The sequence below is a fragment of the Rattus rattus genome, chromosome 13 (assembly GCF_011064425.1).
Source record: "Rattus rattus isolate New Zealand chromosome 13, Rrattus_CSIRO_v1, whole genome shotgun sequence".
In the NCBI taxonomy this organism is placed as follows: Eukaryota; Metazoa; Chordata; class Mammalia; order Rodentia; family Muridae; genus Rattus; species Rattus rattus.
In genome coordinates, this window is record NC_046166.1 from 28,096,899 (window position 1) to 28,119,353 (window position 22,455).

At 41.9% G+C, this 22,455-nt stretch overlaps 2 protein-coding genes across 6 annotated transcripts in view; one reads left to right on the forward strand and one right to left on the reverse strand.

Annotated features, from left to right (window-relative positions):
* The window catches only part of Clcn3 (chloride voltage-gated channel 3), a 71,177-nt gene extending 68,236 nt beyond the window's left edge, over positions 1-2,941 (forward strand). For 3 of the 4 annotated variants that reach the window (XM_032919394.1, XM_032919387.1, XM_032919390.1), the window contains one exon: positions 201-2,941. In XM_032919394.1, coding sequence (XP_032775285.1) covers positions 201-291 — 91 coding nt within the window. In that variant the 3' untranslated portion in view covers positions 292-2,941. The remainder of the gene's footprint in view (positions 1-200) is intronic. The other variant, XM_032919395.1, reaches the window with a different exon arrangement.
* Positions 2,942-6,466: 3,525 nt separating this feature from the next.
* LOC116914685 (histone PARylation factor 1) lies at positions 6,467-22,202 on the reverse strand. Of its 2 annotated transcripts, XM_032919102.1 has the most exons (8): positions 22,087-22,202; positions 19,450-19,609; positions 17,472-17,661; positions 16,303-16,401; positions 12,960-13,110; positions 10,042-10,129; positions 8,431-8,603; positions 6,467-6,679 (listed from the first exon to the last, which is right to left on the reverse strand). In XM_032919102.1, exons 1-8 carry the CDS (start codon positions 22,132-22,134, stop codon positions 6,548-6,550), a joined length of 1,041 nt encoding a protein of 346 aa, XP_032774993.1. In that variant the 5' UTR covers positions 22,135-22,202; the 3' UTR covers positions 6,467-6,547. The 2 variants fall into 2 exon arrangements, with proteins under 2 accessions (XP_032774993.1, XP_032774994.1); XM_032919103.1 differs by lacking the exons at positions 17,472-17,661; positions 22,087-22,202 and having other exon boundaries at positions 19,450-19,601.
* Positions 22,203-22,455: the final 253 nt, after the last annotated feature.

The window sequence follows — 22,455 nt, forward strand, 5'->3', positions numbered from 1 at the left end:
CTGAGTGGCCACAGTACGTTTTATGTCACAGGATGGTTGCTGGGTAATTTCATTGTCTTCGCAGTAAATACTTTAAATTATGCAATCAGGCTGCCTGCTTTGCTCTCTATTCCTGTCAACAAAAAGGATTGATCCATAGATTTAGCTTCTCTTGCCTTTCACCTTTTATTTTAATGCCTCTTTCTGTTTATTCCTTTCAGGCGCCTCCTTGGCATTATAACAAAAAAAGATATCCTCCGTCATATGGCCCAGACGGCAAACCAAGACCCCGCTTCAATAATGTTCAACTGAGTCCTGTAGATGAGGAGAGAGAGGAGACAGAAGAGGAAGTTCGTTTGTTGAATAGCACAATTCTTTAATCTGCGGGACTCGTCCACTTTTTTCTTCTTTAAAAAAAAGGAAAGGAAAGGAAATACAAGATGAGCTTTTGCAACCCGGATTGCAAATAATGCTGGGAGAACAGAGGGATTGTTTGGGGAAGGAGACAGAAAAAGAGTGAGGTATTTCCCTAACTAACGGCAACAGTAATCCATCTCACGTTGTTCTGCACTGTCGCATTCACTGAGGCTATGCAGTGAGAGTGCAGGCTTGAGCCTCCCTGGAGCCTTCATTGGAATCCTCGAGCATCTGGCTGTTACGTCAGCACCACAGAGACGCATTATCGTCCCTATTTCTGGAGGGATTACTGTGAATTGAGCCATCTATTAAGACTGCAAGGTCTTGCCCTTTTATATCAGAACTGTTGTGTTTAACTCATGAATTGTATAGTTAAGCATCACCTTTCTACATTCCAAAAGAGCTTCTCTCCCCACCCTCCCTCTGCCCCCCCAAGCTGTAACAAAACCTCTTTGGTGTGTCGTTTTGAAGCAGTCCTTTCTCATATTGAGATGTACTGTGATTTTACTGACGTTTCATCACAAGAAGGGAATGTTTCTTGTGCCATTAACCATGTAGTCTGTCCCATCACTAAAGGCTTGGGAATGTGTGCACACCACTGCTGGCCAAGCAGGTACGCATGGAGGTATGAGCAAAGGCCCCAGCTTGTGTGCCATGTGGTTCAGAATCAAAGGCAAACTTGACTCTAATCAGTTTTATTTTTTCCTCAGACTTTATGGATAATGTGACCTAATCTTATGCAAATTTTCTATTTCTGAAATTCCTACTATGACATAAAAGTGCTGTTCAGCATAATTAAACCAAATGCTGCTGTGTGACATGAAGAGAAGGAAGGATTCTGTTTAGCTGTACCTGGTATTAATTGCATGTTAAACACTGGAACTTTTTTCAAATTAGATCATTCTTTTATTTCAGGATGTTTCACTGCTGACACTGGAGATGAACTGTAATTCATAACTTGCACTAAATGTATATTTCCTTTCTTAAAAATTTACCATTTTTATTTATATTTTTATGGATTAAAATTTATAAAATGCAGATCAGTTAATATTGCACTTAAATAATTTTACCTTTTTAATGTGACTTTTTTTTATAGACTAATTTTGACTTACAAATAAGGAGGTACGAGCAAAGATTGCAATGGGCACAGAGGTTTAAGAAGAGGTGGTCACTTCTGTGATCCAGAGTACACATGATACCTTCTGATTTCTCACTGCCATCTCTTGGGTCATGCCCTCCGACCTGTCCATTCCCACCACAACTAGAAAGTTGAAAATACCATAAATTACCACTAGTAGATTAAAGCCAAACCTTTTGTTTTGTTTTGTTTTTAGGAAAGAAAAACCAATCAAAAATGAGTCACTCGGTAGGTCACAGCGGTCCCTGAAGTGTTCCCTGATGATTTGAATAGATGTGGTGCACATTCTTGCAGATTAGTTACAATGTACTTCCCAGTACTTAGAGTTGTTACTGGCAGTGTCTGTGTTAATCATGGTCTGAATTCACAGCTGGCGAAGGATGCTTGCTCACCAGACTGACCCAGGCAGTCTTCGAGTATGAATTTTTTAAAGGCAAATGCATTTGTGCAGACAGATATTTTCTGAAACAACTGGCAATGAGCCATTTTTAATAAATTTCAGTTCACATTAGATCTGTATGATCTTGAAGACTTAGAAGATCAGGAAGCCATATTAGAGGGAGCCAAAGTTCACCAAAATTGGAGGATTTCTCAGCTGTGCTATATGCCAACAATATTTTGTGTTTTTACTCTGGTTGGCAGGTTTCAATATTCTTGTTGTTCTTTGGCTCAGTAGAGTGAGCTCATTTTTAATGATAGTTCTTAGCTCTTAAACTTTCAGTATGGAAGACACTGCTGGGGTACAAAGTCTCCAGCATGGCTGATTGGTGGCTCAGTCCCTTCTGGGTTCTAAGTCTTCAAAGGAGAAGCCAGTTTCTTTGTAGCTTCACACGATGAAAATGAACATGATTAAGTTTCCACATTTCCTTTTATTTTACATTCTGCTTTCATGACCCATCTTCAGAGACTGACATTTCTTTGTTACATTTCTCCTGATTGTCTTACTGCTGAAATACATGAAAAGTGCCGTGTTTTTAATGCGTTCAGAGGTTTGGATTTTTTTTGGGGTGGGGGGGCGTATTACTATCTATTGGTTCTTTTTGTTTGTTTTGTTTTGTTTTTTTTCCCATAAAGATTTGGTTGATTTTCAACCAAATAAGATAGTGGATACCATGAACTACATGTGCCTAGCTAATTGGCAAACTTAATGACCAATATACTAAGTGCAGCGCCTTATTTGAGTACCCTTTTTGAGAAGGTATGATGAAAATGGGCGAGCGTGTCAGCATCTAATAATAATCGTTTTTGGTTTTGGTTCATGAAGAATGCTTAGTTTGTTAACCTGTGATGTTGCCTAGAGCTGTATTTATCTGTTTTTATTTATACTAGTGTAGTAAAAGCTGCATATCATTACAGTAAAAAACGATTACTGTGATGAGTTAAGATCTATTAAAATCTCTACTTAAATACGTGGTTTGGCCTTTAATTGTACCTGTACCAGCACCTACCCCCCCCCTGCACAGCTGCACTGTGCAGTCAGTGGAAGCCAGCATGCCTGGCACAGTCAGCCTTCAGAGGATGGCGCCTGCCATGCTTCTGTCAGGTTACAGCTGTTTCCTCTTTTGAGCTTTGTAAGCTAGAAGCTGGGAGAAGTGGAGATGTGTGCTTGAGAATGCAGGTGCACTAGACCAGCAACAGGCCAGGGCTCCCAGGAGTCAGCACAAGAGTCTAGTTCAGTTTGAAAATGTTTGAGTTTTAGAAGAATTACACTGTCTGCAAGAAGGAAAGGACTTTACATGCTTAAAAACAATCACCTTAGAAATATATAAACAGACCTGCTTTAAAACTTGAAGTTTCAGTTTTCTAATCGTAAGCATTCAGTTAAGAGGAAAACACCACAGGGCCAGGATAAAGCTTTTAGCATGCATAGTCCACTTACTGTTTATTGGAAGTTAACTATGATGAAAAATGGTAGTATTTTAGAGATATAGGTGAACTGGATTTGCAAATGTATTACCCAGTGTGATATGAGTAGGTGCAAATTTAGGTTTTTTAGGATGATGACAGAATGGATGGACTGGAAAAAGCTACAAGAAGAATAGATCAGTGCCACCTAAGGGGTTTAGACATTAGGCTGTGTATGCTTTGTGTATATATGAAAGGGGCATGTGCACACCATAGCAAACGTCTGGGGGTCAGAGGATAACCCTCAGTGGCCAGTTCTCTCCTGCCACCATATGGGATCCAGAGATCAAACTCAGGCTGTAAGGCCTACTGGAAAGTTCCTCTGCCCACTGAGCAATCTTGTCAGCCCAATGCTAAGGGGTTTTGTTTTTTTGTGTGTGTGTGTGTGTGTGTGTGTGTGTGTGTGTGTGTGTGTGTGTGTGATTTTATTTAAACTGGATGTGTGCAGGTACCCAATGCTAAGGGGTTTTTGTTTTTTGCGTGTGTTTTGTGTGTGTGTGTGTGTGTGTGTGTGTGTGTGTGTGTGTGTGTGTGTGTGTGTGTGTGATTTTATTTAAACTGGATGTGTGCAGGTACCCAAGGAGGCCAGAGGTCAGATCCTCTGGAGCTGGAGTTACAGGCAGATGTGATACATCTAATGTGCATGTTTAGAACTGAACTTGACTCTTCTATTAAAAACGACACATGCTCTTAGTCACTGTGCCATCTCTCCAGCCCCTTATTTTGTGTGTTTATGTACAAGTGAGTGCAGGTGTCTTTGGTTACAGTCAGGTTACAGGTAGCTGTGAGCCACCAGATCTGGGTGGTGAAAACCGAATTCTAGTTCTCTGGAATAGCTCTTAAATGCTGAAATGCCCACCATGGTCTCTCCCTTCCCCCTTCCCCTCCTCTCCTCTTTCTCCTGCCAAGACATTATGTTTTAGTAACAGGATTACAAGTAGGAACTAATACATATGTGAGATTCAAGTTAACGATTAGCCTTGAGCTAAGTGAGAGGTACATTCCAGAAACAAGATGAAATTACATGGATTTAAGTTTGGACAGAGACGAGACAGCAAATCGCCAATGAAGTGGGAAGGGGTACCATTAAAGCACAGTGATATAAACCAAATGAAGGGCCCCTTAGCAGCTGGGTATTGACTGATAGGTGAAGCAGGGCCTGAAAGTCGGCCAGTGTGAGCATGCTGATGCCCTGCCGGGTGTTTTATGGAGGCAGTGGCATGTAATAGTGGAAGTGGAATGGATCTGTTAGTCAGGAGAGAGCTGTGATTCTTCTGTGCGGTTTTCAGGAAACAAGATGCAGGACATTGCTTTTCCTGCTTGTGATGGCAGCGTCTGAGAGAATAGTTTGAGATCAGATTTTAAGGTATGTAGGTTATAATAGCTTCCAACTATTGGAATGAGGAGGAAATTAATGCTCTGTGTGGGCTGGACCTTGTGTAGGCCAAAGAGACCTTGGGCAGACAAATGTAAAGGGTGTGCCATTAAATCTGTTTTGATTGTTGCCACTTTTTCTGTGGCATTAACTGAGGAGAAGGAAGATGTTAGAGCTTGAATGGAGATGAAAAAGAACTAGGTCCCCTGGGTATCCAGAATAGCCATCTGAGGTTAAAACAGCCTCAGTAGAACACTGCTGCTTTCTTTTCCCCCTAGTGTGGTTCTGACAAGAACTTGGGTAAAATGAAGTTTATTTGGTTTTGGGTACTAGCATAAGTGTGTCATAGTTTAGGGATACAAAATGGAGATGGAACCTAAAGGCTCGGTGAAGATTATAGTCAGGTTGAAAGGTGGGGTACTAGAGGAAGATGGAATGTTAGGGCTAATATTTAGGTAGTACATTGCTTGGAACTGGTACTGACCAGCTCCAAGTTTGTCAAACCCTAGTCTAGAAAACAGTCTGGGAACTGAGATCTGTAAGCTGCATCACTCTAAGAATTATGGTAGGATAGTTTACAGACAATACCATTACAAGGTCAATTTTGAGCTAATGTAAGGGTTTTAGGTCATTGTAAAATATCTTTCATACTATTCCATGCCCTTGGGCATGTTCAACATAAATGCTTGTTTGAAAGGTAACAGAAATTTCATCATTGGGCCCCCAAAAAGACTAAGAAAATGGGTTTAAGTTGGTTAACAATCCTGATTGGGTCATGGTGATTCGTGAATGTGCTTAGGCATTCAGAATGTATTCTAGTTAGATCCCTAGGTTAAATATGCATAGTATTCAATTTAGACTGCCTTTAGTGGAGGAAAATGGTGAGAAAGGTTTCATATCCTATTGCAGCGAGCTTGCTCTTTAACGAGTGTTCAGTAACTGAAAGGCCAGTTATTTCATTATCCTCATTACTGTACTCATAAACATCCAAATTATAATTGCTGTGTAAAGAAATGTGGAGTCAAGCCTAGGGCCTCCCTCACACATTAGACAACGTTCTCTCTGGTTGAGCTACTTTTCAGCCCCACAGATGGTCGTGTTCTGTGTCCAGCCCCTGTCTTGGCTCGGACAAGGCAGCATAGCCTCTGGAAATACAGCTCCATGTTAGGCTTGTGAGTGGCAGGGATGAAAAGCTGGCTCTTCCGCTCATGTGATCTTGAGAGGCTTGCTGGGATTCATACCGCTCCCATGGAGTATAACAGTATTAAAACTGTATTCTTGAGACTTGCATCACTAAAAGGAGAGGGGTTTTTGTTGTTATTTTTGTCTTTTATATGTGTGAGGTTGTCAGATGCGAGAGTTGGACAGTTGTGACCTGCCCCGTGTGAAGTGGACAGGTCCTCTGGAATAGTAGTCAGTGAGTTTAACTGCTGAGCCATTTCTCCATTCCCAAGTGTTTTTATTTTTAATTAGCCTAGTATTTCTAGTTAATAGATGGTTATTTGGTTTTGGATAAGCACTTTTGTTAAGCAAGTGAATATTGAGGACAGTACTCAGAAAAGAACCTCAGACACTAAAGAATTTCTAAAATGGTAGGCAATGCCATTTACTAATTAGAATGTGAAAGAAACACCAGAAGAGCCACATTATAGAGTTTTTAATAAAGTTTCCATTTATTTCTCCATTCCTTAAAAACAAAGCCACTGCTGGTCCCACTTCAAAGCACTGCAGGCTCATCCCGCGAGCTGGTCTATGTTCTCCTCACTTCTGCTTGCCAGATGATCTTCAATGATTTTCGCAAACAGATCCCTCTTCAGTAGATTATACGCAAGAGGTAGAAGCTGGCCAGCAACTTTGTGAAAATACTAAAAAGCAAAGAACATAACATCAAGGTGAGAAAACGGCAGGTCCAGCTGAAAAATACATGGAAACACATGTGTACAACAAAGGAAACAAGGGACTTGGCCCTGCTATTATGTCCAAAAGACAATTGTTTACCTCAAAAACACCAAACAAAAATGTCCTGAAGGAAATTGAGAAACATTAACTTAAATTTGTTTCCCATGGTCCATTAATTTTACCAACCTTTTTGCCCAGACTGCCATTAAATGCTTCCTCCTTAACTTTTCATTAGTTAAGATTTTTTAATAGACCTTGTAATAGGTATGACAAATATGAGGTTACAAATCAACTTTTCAGTTTTTTAAAAAATAATTTTATAGATATGCCTTTTACCTAAATGTGCTCTACATATCTGACTTGTGTCCAAGGAAGTCAGAAGAGTGTGTCACACCCCTAACACTGGGATTGTAGACACTTGTGAGTGGCTGTGGGTGCTGGGGCCTCTGGAAGAACAGTGGGTCCTTAACCACTGAGCCATCTCTCCTGCTCCTCCCCTTTATTCTCAGGCTCACTGTCTATGTGCACACATTTCTTCCCTACTAAGAGTTCAATCTCAGGTCTGCTGAAGGATTTCACAGAACTGCTTTTACATACACCCTAGCAGGAAACCAGTAACATGCTTTTGTGAGAATTAGCATTTAAGTGCTTATACAATGTACCAAACCTTTTCATTTTTCATGTGATTCTCACACCATTAAGTTGGTTTTTTCTTTCATACCTACTTCACATCAATGGCGTTTACGGTTAGGTTCTTTGTGACCACTCTATCATTCTACCTGTTTAATTAACACTTTGGATCCTTTGTACTGATAACCAGAAGCCAGGCAGAGAGGGGCGATATGATGCTTTAAACAGGTTCTTGACCAGTCGAGTAAGTTTGTCTGGACCCATCCCATAACTCAAAGTGAGGGACAAGGGGACATTAATCTGTGACCAAAGCCTCTAGATGACTGATGCATACTGCTTTAGTCTTGCTCCTCAGTCTATACAGTGGTTGTATTCCCGTCACATGGGAATGTTAGTGACAGCAGGGCTACATCTCTGACCTATTAGACAGTGTGCATTAATAGCTACAGGTGGCTCCCAAGCACCTGCAGTTTGTGAACCCTGGACTTAAAGACTGGGATGGGACTGCTGTTGTGAGCCTGGAGAAGGAGGAGCTCTATCAGCGACTTACCAACGGTCCAATGAAGAACGTGCACACACACACGAGAAGGCAATTTTACAGGTAGGAAAGGGAATGACGACTACTAGCTCCAATATCTTAATTAAAATACTTGAAAACAGTATTTAAGACATGGGAGTAGATGACACCCACCCCAACAGAAACAAAAGAATGGGGTGCATACATTTCCACATCCATATATCCACATCCACAAGCCTATACAGACACCCAAAGGATGGCATACATACCCCTGTGATATTGATACACAAGGGGAGTTTAATATGAACTTGAGGAAACAATTCTGCTTATTCACCTTTGCCAGAATATAAGATTTCAAGGAGTTTTAGAACTTTTACTTTCAAATCATTTCCAAAGCTTTGGAAGTACAAGCTGGATCTGTATCTTGTCAGCTGGAAGTTGAGAACATAAGTAAACCTGAGTGTGTGTGTGTGTGAGTGAGTGAGTGAGTGAGTGAGTGAGTAAGTGAAAGAGAGAGAGAACGTGTGTGTGTGTGTATACGGTAATTCAGACACGAGGATGCTTACTCACATGAGAGCCATAGCAGAAGAGGTCCATTCCTAATTCCAGGCCCATGCCGTAATCACACTCATCGTTAGCAAACTGCACAAACGTCATCATCTCCTGAATGGGAGCAAATGCTTTCAGTCTCTCCTCATCACTTGCAGCGTCAACAATTGCCTTGCAGATTTTCTTCAGGTCAGCTGAAAAAAATGATGTAAAAATATCAAATACAAAAACACACAATCCTCTTTAATGGTAGGTTTTAGGTAGGGCTTTTCTGTATGTCTTCTACGAACTCAACTGATGGCATCTTATTAATCTGCCATGAAAATGTCAGTCAGTTACCTCTGTTCTGATCAAGCAGAAGCCTGGACAGCAGGGGCCTCAGCCCCCAATCCTTCCCACAGAGACTGATTATCTCTGGCTTCAGAACAGACAAGACAGATCAGTGAGAGAAATAGATTAATTCACATTTAAAATATCCACATTAAAAATGAGAGGGCTGGTGACAGGGCTCCATGCATTAGAGTACACAGGCCTGGTCACCTAAGTTGATTGCCAGATCTCGTGAGGCAGCATGAGAACTAACTGTCAAGAGTTATTCTATGACCTCCATGTGCACCTCAGGGCATAGGTTGATTTCTTGATCCCACACTTCCCCGACTCTGCCCCACCCAAACTAAAAATAGATGAAACTAATTTAACCCACTACTCCTAATATGGCACAATTTCAACATATAATCAATATAAAAATGTTTAATGCTGGTTTAACTTATAAATTTAAACAAAGTTTTTGTTTTATTTTTAAAATTTTAAGCAAATTAAAATTTGTCAGTGGCATTAGCCACATGTGAAGTGTTCAGGACACCTTAGCTAGCGTCAGTCCTCCTATAAATTCCAAGAGGTCTAGTGAAGCTGTAGCAAACAGGATGAAATATAAATTGTCATACAACATCCCAACTTACTGGCTGGATACACCACATAAAAATTAAAGACTGGTCATTCCTAAGCCTCATTTATCCTGAGCCACATGTATGAAGCAGGAACCCTTGCTCCTCTGAGGAGGTACTAATTTAGATTCTCTTTAAATTTTATGCCCACAGAAAGAAAAATATAAAGAATACTCACAGTAAGGAAATAGAGAACAGATAACTTGCTTTCAACAGAGTATTAACTAAATGTGTAATTACCTTCTAAGTATTTCTGTATGACTGCATGAAGTATTATTGGAGTATGAAAACTAAAACGTTCACCAAGACTAGTTAGTGCTTTGTGACTGCAATCAAATGCTTACTCTTCAGTCATTACTAGGTCAAAGGTGCTAAAACAGGTTAGAAATTATGCAGTGGGCTAAAGTCCTGTAAATTCTTCAAAGTATTCACCTTGCTTGGAGCATTATTTGACATCACTAAGTACTCTATATCCTTTCACATCCCAGATACCCTATGAAATAAACATCACCGCTTATTTTGCAGATGAAAAAGACAAGGTTTAGTAACACTAAATATTCTGCTCAAGATCAAGCTATGAATGCCTGAGTTTGCTCTTAACACCTACCTATTTCCCAACACAAGAGAAACCTTTCTCTATGTTTACATACATACATACATGCACATATTTACACATGGAACACATTACCATCTGTTTCAGGGAGCTCTCTGTAGCCTACGTCGTTTTTATCTACAGGAACAACCAAGCCTGCACCATGAAAAGTCTTTGTCACAACCTAAATTGAAAAAAAGCCAAAACAAATCACTTAAAAAAACAAGACCATACAAAGAGACCCAAAAGAACAAAAGACCTATCTCCCCACCTCGACACACATAAACCCTGGATGTTGTCAAAACAGAGCATCCAGGGACAATATCTAAGGAAATCTGGATCCTGGGGAGAGCACATTGTTTTAAAACCAGAAGTCAGGCATTTGAAGCAATTATACAATAAAATAAATGGATTGAATGGATCATGCTAGTCATTTACAAGTTTGTCTTGTATATCAGAAACAACCAGAACTGTTACAAGAGGCAAATCAGAATCGCAGTCCTCTCTAGACAGAAAGCATGGAGACTCTGGGTTTGAAAGGAAGATAGAATAGGGTAGAACCTAGAAAAACAACACAATTCATCAGTACTGTCAAATTCAGACTCATTAACTCCCGCAAAGCAGGATAGTTCTAAATAGTGCTTGTTTAGACAAATCACATGGCCAGTTTACTTTAATCATTCAACCTCAAAGATGAAAACAGGCCCAGCTTTAGGAACCCACAATCATATAACCCTTCTGAGTAACAGGCTTTTAGCATTATCTTTAGTTCAGTTCTTTAGTTCTTCTACATCCATCCATCCATCCATCCATCCATCCATCCATCCATCCATCCATCCATCCATCCATCCATAGCATTATCTCAGGCTGAGTTTTTTTTTTTTTTTCTCAACTTGTTCATTCTATGTATATGGGTGCTTTGCTTGCATGTATGTCTGTATAACACTTTCATGTCTGGTGCCTGGGGAGGCCGGAAAAGGGCAAAAGATCTGCTGGACCTAGTTACAGATGATGTGACTCCGTGGGTCCTGGGAGTCAAAGCCTGGTCCTCTAGAAGAGCAACCTGTGTTAACTGCTGAGCTATCTCTCCATCCCCTGGACTGGAATTCTTGATTCTCCTGCTTCAGTGCAAATATATACGAGCATACTGGGTCTTGGTATTTTTTAGTAAAATATCTTCAGTATTCCACTTGCGTTCTCTAGTGAAAGTTTCCCAGAAAGAAGAAAACTACAGTCCAAAAGTGACTTCTACTTTTAAAGTCTTCACCTAGCCCAGGTATGTTAAAGCCACTTCCCTGCTCCTCTCCCATTAGCCCTCCCTCCACTTTCCTCATTCTTTGCTAAGCTACCCCAGAGGCAGAATGTTCAGAATAATTTACAGACAGATCACGGTTTATGCAGCCTCATATCTTAATATTTATACCAGATTATCTTATGGTTGCCTTTCAGTCTTAAATGTGAAAACAAAACTAAAATACCAGAAGAAAAGGGAAGTTTCTTCCACTCTGTATGGATTTCTTGCAGGGCAAATGCACTGACTCACACAGACTTTGCATTTCAAAGTACTACAAGGTGCCACTGCTCAAAACACTGCAGCACTATATACTATATACTGAAGCACTTTATTGTACTAAAATGCAGATTGCATGCTAGGACAAAGTCATTAGTTAATATACTATTGGAAATGAGTATTTCAGAAATAGAAACGTCTGAATTAAATGGATATCTCACAGTAACATTAAGAATAATCCATAAATTAAAAGGGACACTAAGGAAAAAAATCAAAATTTTCTTTCAAATGGTTCATCTTGTATTTATGTTACTATCCTTTAACGAAAAACAAATACTGACTATAGACTTGGGAGGAGTCAGAATAAGCACAACATGAAACGGAAGTTCCGGTCATATTTACACATGAAGGGAAGAATAAGGTCTCTGAACTAAGTTACAGCTGTTAACAGAATACAACAAGGGTCTGCTCATTAAGACAAGGACTTGCTGAGCGTTACATCCACAGAAGCCTGATCTAGTCAGGACATCTGCAGAACACAATAGCAAGGCGAGGCACATGTCTCTTTCTTCTAGTAAGAATTGTCCCTGAGAACCAGTAAGGTTAAAGAAGAATATAAGATGTTAAATGTCACTGTAATTAACCCCACGTTTTGAAACTATCTTTGGTCTCTAGGACTAAAGACAGAGTTACTAGGACAGCAATTCAGTGGCAGTGGTTCACGCCTGCTACTGAATCAAGCCTAGAGAATGAAGCAGGTCTTCAGTAGCAAGCACTGAGAACTTTGTACAGTACCAGTTCATCAGAAATAACAAGGAGTTCACACCACACAGTTTCAGAAGGCAATAGGGAAAGAAGAAACAGAAGGAGAACGCCAGCCCTCACTTGCCCAGTAGTTAGGAAGAGTAGTTAGAGTGCCCACAAAGAGGAGTTCTTTCACATATCTGTAGACCTACTCTGACATTCACAGCTGAAAAACTGAAAGAACCCCTAACCTGAGAATTACTTGCTCCTTTACAAAATACTTCGTCACACTGCAAGCTCGAGGAAATGCTGATAGGGTCAAGGAGGATCCAGGAGAAAATTAGCAAATCTTAACCCAAACTATTTCTAGAAAGAGAACCACCTTTGAGGTCTTATTTAAGTCTCTCAAAGGTATAAAACTACATCACTACAATACCTTGTACTAAAACGAGATCTCAGCCATCAGAAAATGAAGTTTAATGTTAGGCACAAAGCTGCTTTTCTCTACCTTTCCCCAATGGCCAACACGACAAGATTAACAGACGAATGTGTCATGCAACCACAGGGACAAGCTCAGTTACGGGACTCAGCAGGCATGCGACCTGCACATGCAGGAGCCCCGACTTGGGCTACGGAACTGCCCGAGAGCCCGGGGGATGGCGTAAGCTGTCCTTAGGACAGGACTAGGGAAAGTACACGGTGCAGCCGGGGAGGAGCCAGAGGCAGTGCCCAGCAGTGAGATGAGCGGGTGCAACCCTACCTTCTTATCTCTCTGTCTCATCTTCACGGTTCTCTGCTCCAGTGAGTATCCTAGTTTTCTGGCTGCTTCTGTGAGTTTCTCATCTATGTTTTTCAAAATGCTAATTTTCTTTCTATCTGTTACTTCTTTGAGTTTTTTCATCAAAAATAATCTGGAAAGGAAGCAAAAACTATTGTTATACTGCTGGCCTCGCTGAGACAAAACTGTCAAGTTCCATGCAATTGTCTCCAAGTCCTCATAGGTCGAGTCAAACAAGGAATATGCGGGACTAACACGGAGCTGCCAGTCACGGACAGAGCTAGCACGCCTGTACTGTGTATCTTCCTTGCAAACAGGGAGGGAAAACAATCAAAGAGCGGGGGTTAAGTTCAAGTTGTACTTTGGGAAATTGAGAAATGGCATCCTTCCTGGAGAGGGCTGGCTCAAGAGAAAAACACAAGTGTGCTGTTCACAAAAAGGATTTTGATTTTCAGAACACTCACCCTTGTAGCAGACCCCTGGAATAAACTATATGCAACCTACACTAGGGACTTGCAGTAGTCATTCAGACCGTGTAACTCTTCGCTCCTCCTGACATATCAGGAGACTGAGGCACAAAGGGTAGTAAGAGTGGAGCACATGCCATGGAGCCCCAAACCACAGAAGTCAGCCTTTCCTCACTGCTTAGTTCAATCACCATGCACTGTGGCCATCAGAGGACACAGTGCCATTAGATCTGGTCCTGTCAAAATGTGAATCAATCTTTTTCTCAAGTTCTCTCAAGGAGGCTAGGAGGCTTTCAAGTACCCTGGGTTTCCCCACTATTCCAAGTCAGGTTCTGTCTCTTACCATTCAAAGCTACTAACCACACTGCTAATGACGGTTAAAGACGTGCAGCGTGCAAACCGAAGCAGTGATCATAACCACTTGGTTAGACCCACTGGAGTGTCTGCATGTCTGAATAAAGCGTTAGCCATGCATCTCTTTACAGCCTTCTGTAATGATTATTTAGAACATATTGGTCACAAAGTTACATAATCTCATGTTGAAACTTGCAATGACACCGAATTCACCCTATGCGACATGAAGCACATCCCATTCTTGACTATTATTAGGAAGCTCTAGAGAAAAGTTGTCGAGCTCATCACGGTGGTTACCACACTTCCCGCCTTATTTTTGCTAATCCTTCAATTTTAGCGATGACACCAAATATAACCAGCAATTCCTTTGGTTTGAGAAAATGTCTGCTTCCAAAAACTTGTACCCAAACAAAGTCTGTCAATCACTACCCCTCAGCAAAAGTAGGTAAAAGTTCAACTCAGAACTCACAACACTTCAATGTGTGGAAGTGCCTCCCACCTATTTCCCATTCATCATACACAGTGCTAGGATGCCCTGGGGACATACATCGCTGATGTCTTCACACAGACCTGCACGTACAGAACAAGGAACAATGCAATTCTGCTAACGTGCTGAGGGTTGGTATCTGAGTCTAACAATGGTGCCAACAGTTCTACCCACCTTTGTGCCACTGCTGCACAAACAAAAACCCAGAATCCATTGTATTACTACACTGCATTTAAGGTGGTATGGACTAGCATGGGTCCATCAGTTCAAATTGTTGTAGCAGTTTTAGAGAAGGAAAGCAGAAGAGAAGAAAGACAAAACATCCCTCCTGTTGTGTAAAGACTAAAATTTTTGAATATAGATTATTTTTCATATGCATTACAGGAAATATCAGAATCATCCATTCTGTTATTTGCCCTGTTCACAACAATAAGAATCATGGCATTTATAATGCTTTTATAATATAATTAATATACCATATAATTTATAATGCAAATGTTTTTTTTTATTTATTTACCTTACCTTCCTTAATGATAGATGTGTTATTTCTAAAAATTTGCTTTTATAAATAAATTATAATCATAATGCCCTGAGTTTGGTCCCCAGCACTGGTAATTTAAAGAGATATGTTTATATGCTAAGATGTGTTTAAGCACTTATAGCACATCTACTAGGGCAGAGCACAAGGAAAAAGACACCGCCCCTGCCCTTGCGGGGTTAGGTGCGCTATAGCTCAGGAGACAGACAGTCTGCCAGTAAACAACTTCAGTTTCTAACACAGACAATACTACTTTAAGATGGATGATAACTCTTAAAGGTTTAGAAGAAAGGTCACAAGGCCAAGGACATAACTCAAGTAGCAGGCACTTGCCTAGGATGTTCATGGCCCTGGTTCAGCGCCCAGTACTCAAAACCAAAATAATAAAAATCCAACAACTTTCAGGGAGAAAGAAACCTTACACCAATTACAAATCCCAAGCAAGTTTTACGTAAGACAAGAGACAGAACAGAACGTTGCTGTCATCCAGGTACACAGTGTACACACAGCAGACAGTGCTCACCTTGGATGGACTTGAATTCTTTAATAATAAATTATTCTATTAAGTGGGGGAAATAAATCCCTTTAGAGTCATACAAAACATGGTCTATTTCAAGTGGTAAACATCAACCTGTTGACTTACAACATAACCTGCACCCCTACTAACAAATGACTCCAAACCCTGTCTGTGGCCATACCCACGGGTTCATCGGCTGGACTGTGACCCTCCCTACATGGAAAGCTGGTGCATTTCCCCAGCTATTTTTAGCTGATTCCACATGAGACCTGGCTGATCCCAAGCAGAGCAACTCTTTCAAGTCTGAAGGACCGGATGGGAAGTGGCTGTAGTGGCTGTAGGGCAGAGGGCAGGGCAGTGACTGACTGTTCTGGTCTAACTACAGATCAAGGCTACGTACGGCCCTAGAGCAGCTCATTTCCCAGCCTCTGGACAACAGCAGAGACAATGCCACTCACTAGAAGTAGTTATCCTGGAGGCTCAGCTTGTCCCAGCAGCCCTTCCGAGGAGTCTGTAAACTCCTTAGTCCTGACAACTTTCCAGTTTGAACTACACTGCTCTCATTCTTATTATGAACTCTTAATTGCACTGTTTAAATGTGACGTTTAGTGGGGAAATTAAAACCCCTCTGAGTTTTCCATGGAGCATCTGAAATTAAGATCAAACACTGCTTACACATTCCTTGCACTTCAGGGGATAAAGCCCAGGGGTTTTCACATGCTAAGAACATGCTCTGCTACAGGCTCAGAGCCAAGCCCAGGATCCAGCAATATGTTCATTAAATAAATAAGCAGTTCTAAAAGCTTTGGATGACAAGTAGCAAAACTGTGTAAGGCTGGCTCCCAAATCACAGGACTGCGCTCTGGACGTCTGCAGCACTGAAGCCGCCACTATCCTGCTCTGTACTGTGTGGTAGACGTACAAATAACCAGCTAAGAGGACTGAAAGAAACCATTCCTTACTTGATGGCAGCAAACACATTGTCTCCATTTTGAATAATTATACAGTTTTTCTTTGCTTCATTTGTACCCACATATACAGGAAGTTCATCAGGAGAATCTCTGTTTTAACAAAAGATAATAAAAGTTTAGCTATCCAGAATTTATAATGCCAACAAGCAGAAAATCAGGTATATAGACAAATTTGTACCTGTAAGAAGTAGAATAAACTTGTTAGGTTTAATCTCCACATATCTTTAGATATTCTACAACAAATTTTATATCAGAACCTACGGCTAGCTTTTAGTATCTAATTACATTTTGCTCAAATAATAAAAAATGTGGAGAGAAAGTCTGCCTACGGAATATTACAAATGACTGCTGACTGCCTTCACCTTAGAGCATATTAAGGAAAAGAGCAAGAAGAGAAATACGGAGTAAAAGCAAAAGGAAAGAGGACAGATGTAAAACACTGAAGCATCTTATTCATGTCTATATCCAACCCTTTTATTTTAAATTGAAGAGACCAGTAGAGAGAGGTCAAGGTTCTTGGCTAAGATTCTAGCAGTCCATCAGTACCAAAGCCGTCTGAGCCCACCGCAGCCCCATGGGTTCAGTGCAGCGCTTCTCCCTAGCCACACCTCATTCTTCTGTTATTTCACCTCGGCCTGGGGACCCAGCACTCCCTCTGAAGTGGACAGAATATTTTTCACATTCCTCTATCTGCAGACATTCTATAGCATCTGTGGGTGTTCACTTAGTTCTTACAACATTCCTATCAAATATGTGCCATTATTATCCCCACTAGTTCAAGAGAGGAAACTGAGTCACAGAAAGTCACCACTGACTGGCATACTGCCACCAAGAAAATAAATGGCAGGACCAACCTGTGAGTCCTCTGGCCCCTGGAAGCGCACGGTTTAAGACAAACTGACGGTCTACATTATCTTACGGGCTGCAAAGCTCTTCTGAACACAAAACAAAACAACCCCAAAACTTGATACTCAAAGAGAAAAGAAAATCGGGGAACTCTGGTGTAAAGAGTTCACCAACCTACACAGGCTGAAGAGGTGAAAGCCAGAGTAACAGACAGACCATGGAGGAGCCTTTCACCTTGGGGGATGCCAGTGAGGGTCTATTAAGACTCATTGATAGCAGAGCAGCTGTATTGTAGAGAAGAGAAGGTCCTTTACCTGAAATACCCCATGTGGTACTGAGTTTTATTATCTCCAATAATAATGGTCTGGAACTCAGGAGGATCATAGTAAAACCTCCAGTGAAGATTACAGTTCAAGCCTGTGGGGTTTTTCTTCATTTTATGTTTCCCAGCAAGGATATCATAAGGACCCACTAACCGAAGACCCAGGCTTGTGGCAAGTGCATCTATAAGGAAAATAAGTTTATCAGGCAACACTTTCTACAGGCAAATAGAAAATAATGCCTTTCACCACTGTGACTCTTTTCCTTTCTTTCTTTCTCCACCCTGCTCCCCCTTTTGGAAACAGGGTCTCACTATTAGCCCTGACTAGACTAGAACTTTATGTAGACTAGGCTAGCCTGGAAATCAGAGATTCATGTGATCTGTGCTGGGATTGAAGGTGTAAACCATCATACCCAGTTCTAAAGGATTTTCCTTTTCCTTTTCCTTTTCCTTTCCCTTCCCCCCTCTCTCTCTCCCTTCCTTCCTTCCCTTTTTCTTTCTTTCTTTCTTTCTTTCTTTCTTTCTTTCTTTCTTTCTTTCTTTCTTTCTTTCTTTTTGAGACAGGGCTTAATCTACACAGCTCTGTAGAACTCACCATGTAGATCAGGCTGGCCTTAAACTCAGAAATCCACCTGCCTTTGCCTACCAGTTTTAAATTATTCTTAAGCAGTTGTTTTAAAGAATACTTTTAAAGTCTGTAAAAATGTTTTTACTCAATGGAAAAGAAATCATTTGAACAAAAATGCTGCACTAAATTTAGGATTTCCCCTTAAATTTACTACTACATTAGCTCCATTTACCACGTAAAGCACTCCTGCCTCTCCTTAGCCCCAGCCAAGCTACTCTGCACTCTTTCAGGCCTGAGAGCCACACACTGACCTTGCCTCACTGCTATCTGCTCTAGCTACAAACACAGATCAAGGAGACAACATAGACTGAGGATAGAAAAAAATTCCTTTCCTACTTGTCAGCTGTCACTCCTGGCTCTTTTGACTTCCAGATAATCTGTGAACCATAACTCTCAATGATTCCATCTTTCTTCAGACCATTGCAGCTGAGTAAGAAAACCCCAATGCCATGAAGTCTATGCAAATCTATATATTACAACTTCAGAGTGCCTGTGGCTTTTCTAGGAGGGTTACAAGCACTGAAGCCATCTCTCTGTGTGTCTCTCTGACTGTCTCTGTCTCTCTCCAGTAAATATCCTTGATGACAAGTCTTAGTTTACCCAGTCCATAAGACACGTTGATAGAAGTAAAATGCACCGCTCATTTTCCTTCATTCCTTATTCCTTAAATGAAGGAATGTCCTGTGCTTGTCCTGGCCAATAAGTGACAGTAGTATATTATGGTTTATGTATGACCTCCACCCAAAGTGGCTCATGTATGGGAAGCATGGTCCCCAGCTAATGACGTGACTGTGACTAGTGGGCCCATGAAGGGCTCATGCTACACTAGCACTCTTGCTCCCCAATGTCCTTTGCTTCCTGTGTGACATGAGGTAGGCACTTTCTCACACATCCTCATGGCATAAGGTATCACTGACTCAAAAACAATAGAGCCAACTAACCATGGTCAGAGACCGCGAAACCAACCCTGTCATCCTGCTGGGAAAACCATGACTTAAACCAACCCTGACCTCCCTACTGTTTTCTCTGCTGTTTTTCCTGCTGTTTTCTTGCATCCCAGCCATGAAACTGACTGAGAGAAATAGTAATTTGTTTCTCTGACTATACACCTCACTCATGATCTTTTTGTCTTCTCTTTTCATTAAGATGATCTCACTGTGTAGCCCAGGCTAGCCTGAAACTTGTGATACTCTCAAACCAGTATCTTAATTGCTGAGACTATAATAGGCATGCGTTACCGTGTGTGGCTCAAAACACTTTCCCCATGAGCTGCTTCTTATCTCCTCCAGTTTCCTGGCATCTTTTCTAGTCATAGAAGCAGAAAGACGCTGGGCGAACTCACCAGCTGGCTTTTCGGGATCAAGCTCTTCACAGAACTTCCAGAAATGATAGAAGTCTTCAGGCAGGGAGAGCTTATAAAGATGTTCTACTTCTTTGCGGAGGTCACTGGAGATGTCGGCTTCAGAAGACTTACTCTTCTTTACCTCAGCTGTCTTTTCACACTGAAATCGGCATATGAAACTTTAGCTCTCCCAGCAAACCGTCAACAACCATCCTTGTATACCAATAGTGCTTATTGGTCAGTTTCCAGGCGCCACCGACATTTTCCTAAATATTTACTCTGATTATTGTGAGAGGTGTGTGTGTGTCTGTCTGTGCTGGGGTATGTGGCTGTTGTACAGGCCAGAGGAGGGCATTGATTCCCTGGAGCTGGAACTGAGGAACGATCCTGGGTCCTCTGCAAGCCCAGTGCATTCTCTTAGCTGCCGAGCCATCTTTCTGCCTCCATTTTAACATAGGTTAAAAAGCAAACAAAAGCAATCACAAAAGCATGAGCTAATGATTTTTAAGGAAAGTCCAAGGGATTCTTTTGTACAAAGAACAAACAATTTACATGGTGGTCAAGAAATACTCACACAAAGCATGTCTTTAAATGTGCTTCTTCATAACAGAAACAAAAAAACAAAGGGAAAATGCAAAGTTGTAGTTGTCATAAAGGCATTAAAGGTTTCTGGTCTGTTTGGTGCCGAGATGCCATTAAATCATCAGACTTTCATTTAAACAGACTCATCACACACACCAGAAGCAAATGACCACAAGTAACCGGATACAAAAGATTGATCAGGTAAAAGCCGCTTCTGCCAGGTACAGGGGGACACACCTGTAACATCATGACCTGGTAATCATAGCACTTAAGAGGACTGCCTGGGCAAAGCCATTGTGGGATACAGTGAAGTCATCTGTAGAACTCTGAGCTCCTCCAGCACCACATGCTTCCAGCTATGATGATAATGGACTAAACCTCTGAAACTGTAAGCCAGCCCCAGCTAAACACTTTTTCTTATGGTCATGATGTCTCTTCACAGCAGTAGAATACTGGCTAAGTCAAGATGTACCACGAAAGCTTTCTAAGAAAACAACAAACTCTAAAAGAAGGCAAGGGAAACCTCCAAATTCAAGGTGATAGCCACAGTGACTAGAAGCGGAAGGAAAGGTTTAGGAAAGGCACCTACATGGGTAGATGCAGAGCTGTGGGAGTGTTTTTACATACCATATATTTGGTCACTCTGTCCCCTTCCCTAACTCCACAGGACTTCAGGGACTGAATTTAAGTCATGAAGTTGGACCTTGTTTAAGACAGGTCTATCATGGCCCAGGCTAGCCTTGAACTTGCAGTGTAGCTGAGAACGACACTGAACTTCTGGCTCTATTGCTTCTGCCTAACAAGTGCTGGGATCACAAGTGTGATCTGGCTTTTGGGTTGACTACTAACATGGTTTCCAGCTGTCACCTAGGGCAAGCTACTTAACCTCTCTGTGCTCTGTATTCTCATCTGCACTAAAGATGCACTGTTGTGCCTGTAGCATCATGTGTTTTTGTTTTAAATACAAAACAGCTCTATTTCAACAGTCTTAGCAGATAATTGGTGATGGCTATTATTGGCAGTCATAAACATTCCACTAGACCATCTTATTTCCAGTTAAGCCAACTATTCTGCCAAAGCAGCCCTGGGTACCCACAAAGAGATTTCTCAATTCTTTAACTCAAGATGCTTCAGAATCCTCAAATCCCTAATAATTAGATTTTGGGACAGCTGCTCTCTTTAGACCACATTTTTAACTTGGCGTTGTGAGAAAACACGACACAACGTGAAAATACCTATGTCCACCATCCACTGACCGTTGAGCCTTAGCATAACCAGTTTTAAACACAGCTGGAGTAACTTTTGTTAAACATTCCTTTCCTTGTTTAACTCCTCATACATTAGCTACTGTATGCTTACGAGAACCCATGAAATCATGTAAGAGTCCAGACTGGTCAATCTATCACTCATATTCGATCCCATATCCCTTACACTTCCATGTCAGGGGAACTCTCTTAGTTTTCTTCTCTGCCAGCAAGAACGATTTTCAAACCCGAGTTGCCTTAAAGGACATCTCGCCAGGCGGTAGTGGCATAGGTCCTGGAGGCAGAGGCAAGAGGATCTCTGTGATTACAAGGCTACATATTAAGTTCTGATCTACATATCAAGTTCTAGGAGAGCCCGGGCTACCACATAGAGAGACTGTCTTAAACAAAAGTCGTCTCTAACAACTCCAGGGCTTGTCAAATCCAGCACCTTTACACACTTGCGTTTACTCCAAGCAAAAAAAACAAAAAAACAAAAAAACTTAAGGTGAAATGTACGTTCGTGTGTGCCTTGCCGCCCTGGTAGCTCCTCCAGCTTCCATCAGCTGTTCAGTGAGTGAATGGGTGAATGGGTGAGTGAGTGAGTGAGTGAATGAATGAATGAATGAATGAATGAATGAATGAATGAATGATCCGTCCACCGGTTGCATAGCTTCGCGGGAACTGCGCCCAGAGAAGCTGGCTGGCGCTGGAAAGGAACGACTTTCCCGGGCCGTTCCTAGGCAGAGCGGTCCTCGGCTCCACCACCGCCCACAGCGTCCGCACACCCAGCTCATCCCGCCTCGCCTACCTGCGGTCCCGCCCCGGCGGGTCGGCGCTTCCCGCCACCGCCTACCATCCCGCAGCCGTAGCGCGCCGAGGCCCGCGTTCCCGCTGCTTCCGAGCGCCCACTACTGCTTCCGGGTTCAAAAGCCGCCAATCCGAGCCGCGGCTCAGCCACTCAGCCGCCAATTTAGAGACTAGGCTCCGCCTTCTGATACGGGGAAGGACGCAAAGTCCCGCCCCGAGTTCTGGAGTGGCACCGCCCCCTGAGCGCAAGCGCTGCCCCCTGAGCTACGGTCAGGGCCCCGCCCATTGCCTAGCGCTCGTGCTGGGTGCACTGGAGAACCTGAGATTATCAAATTTGGGTGCCTTAAGGAGCTACAGACTTTGTCCTCAG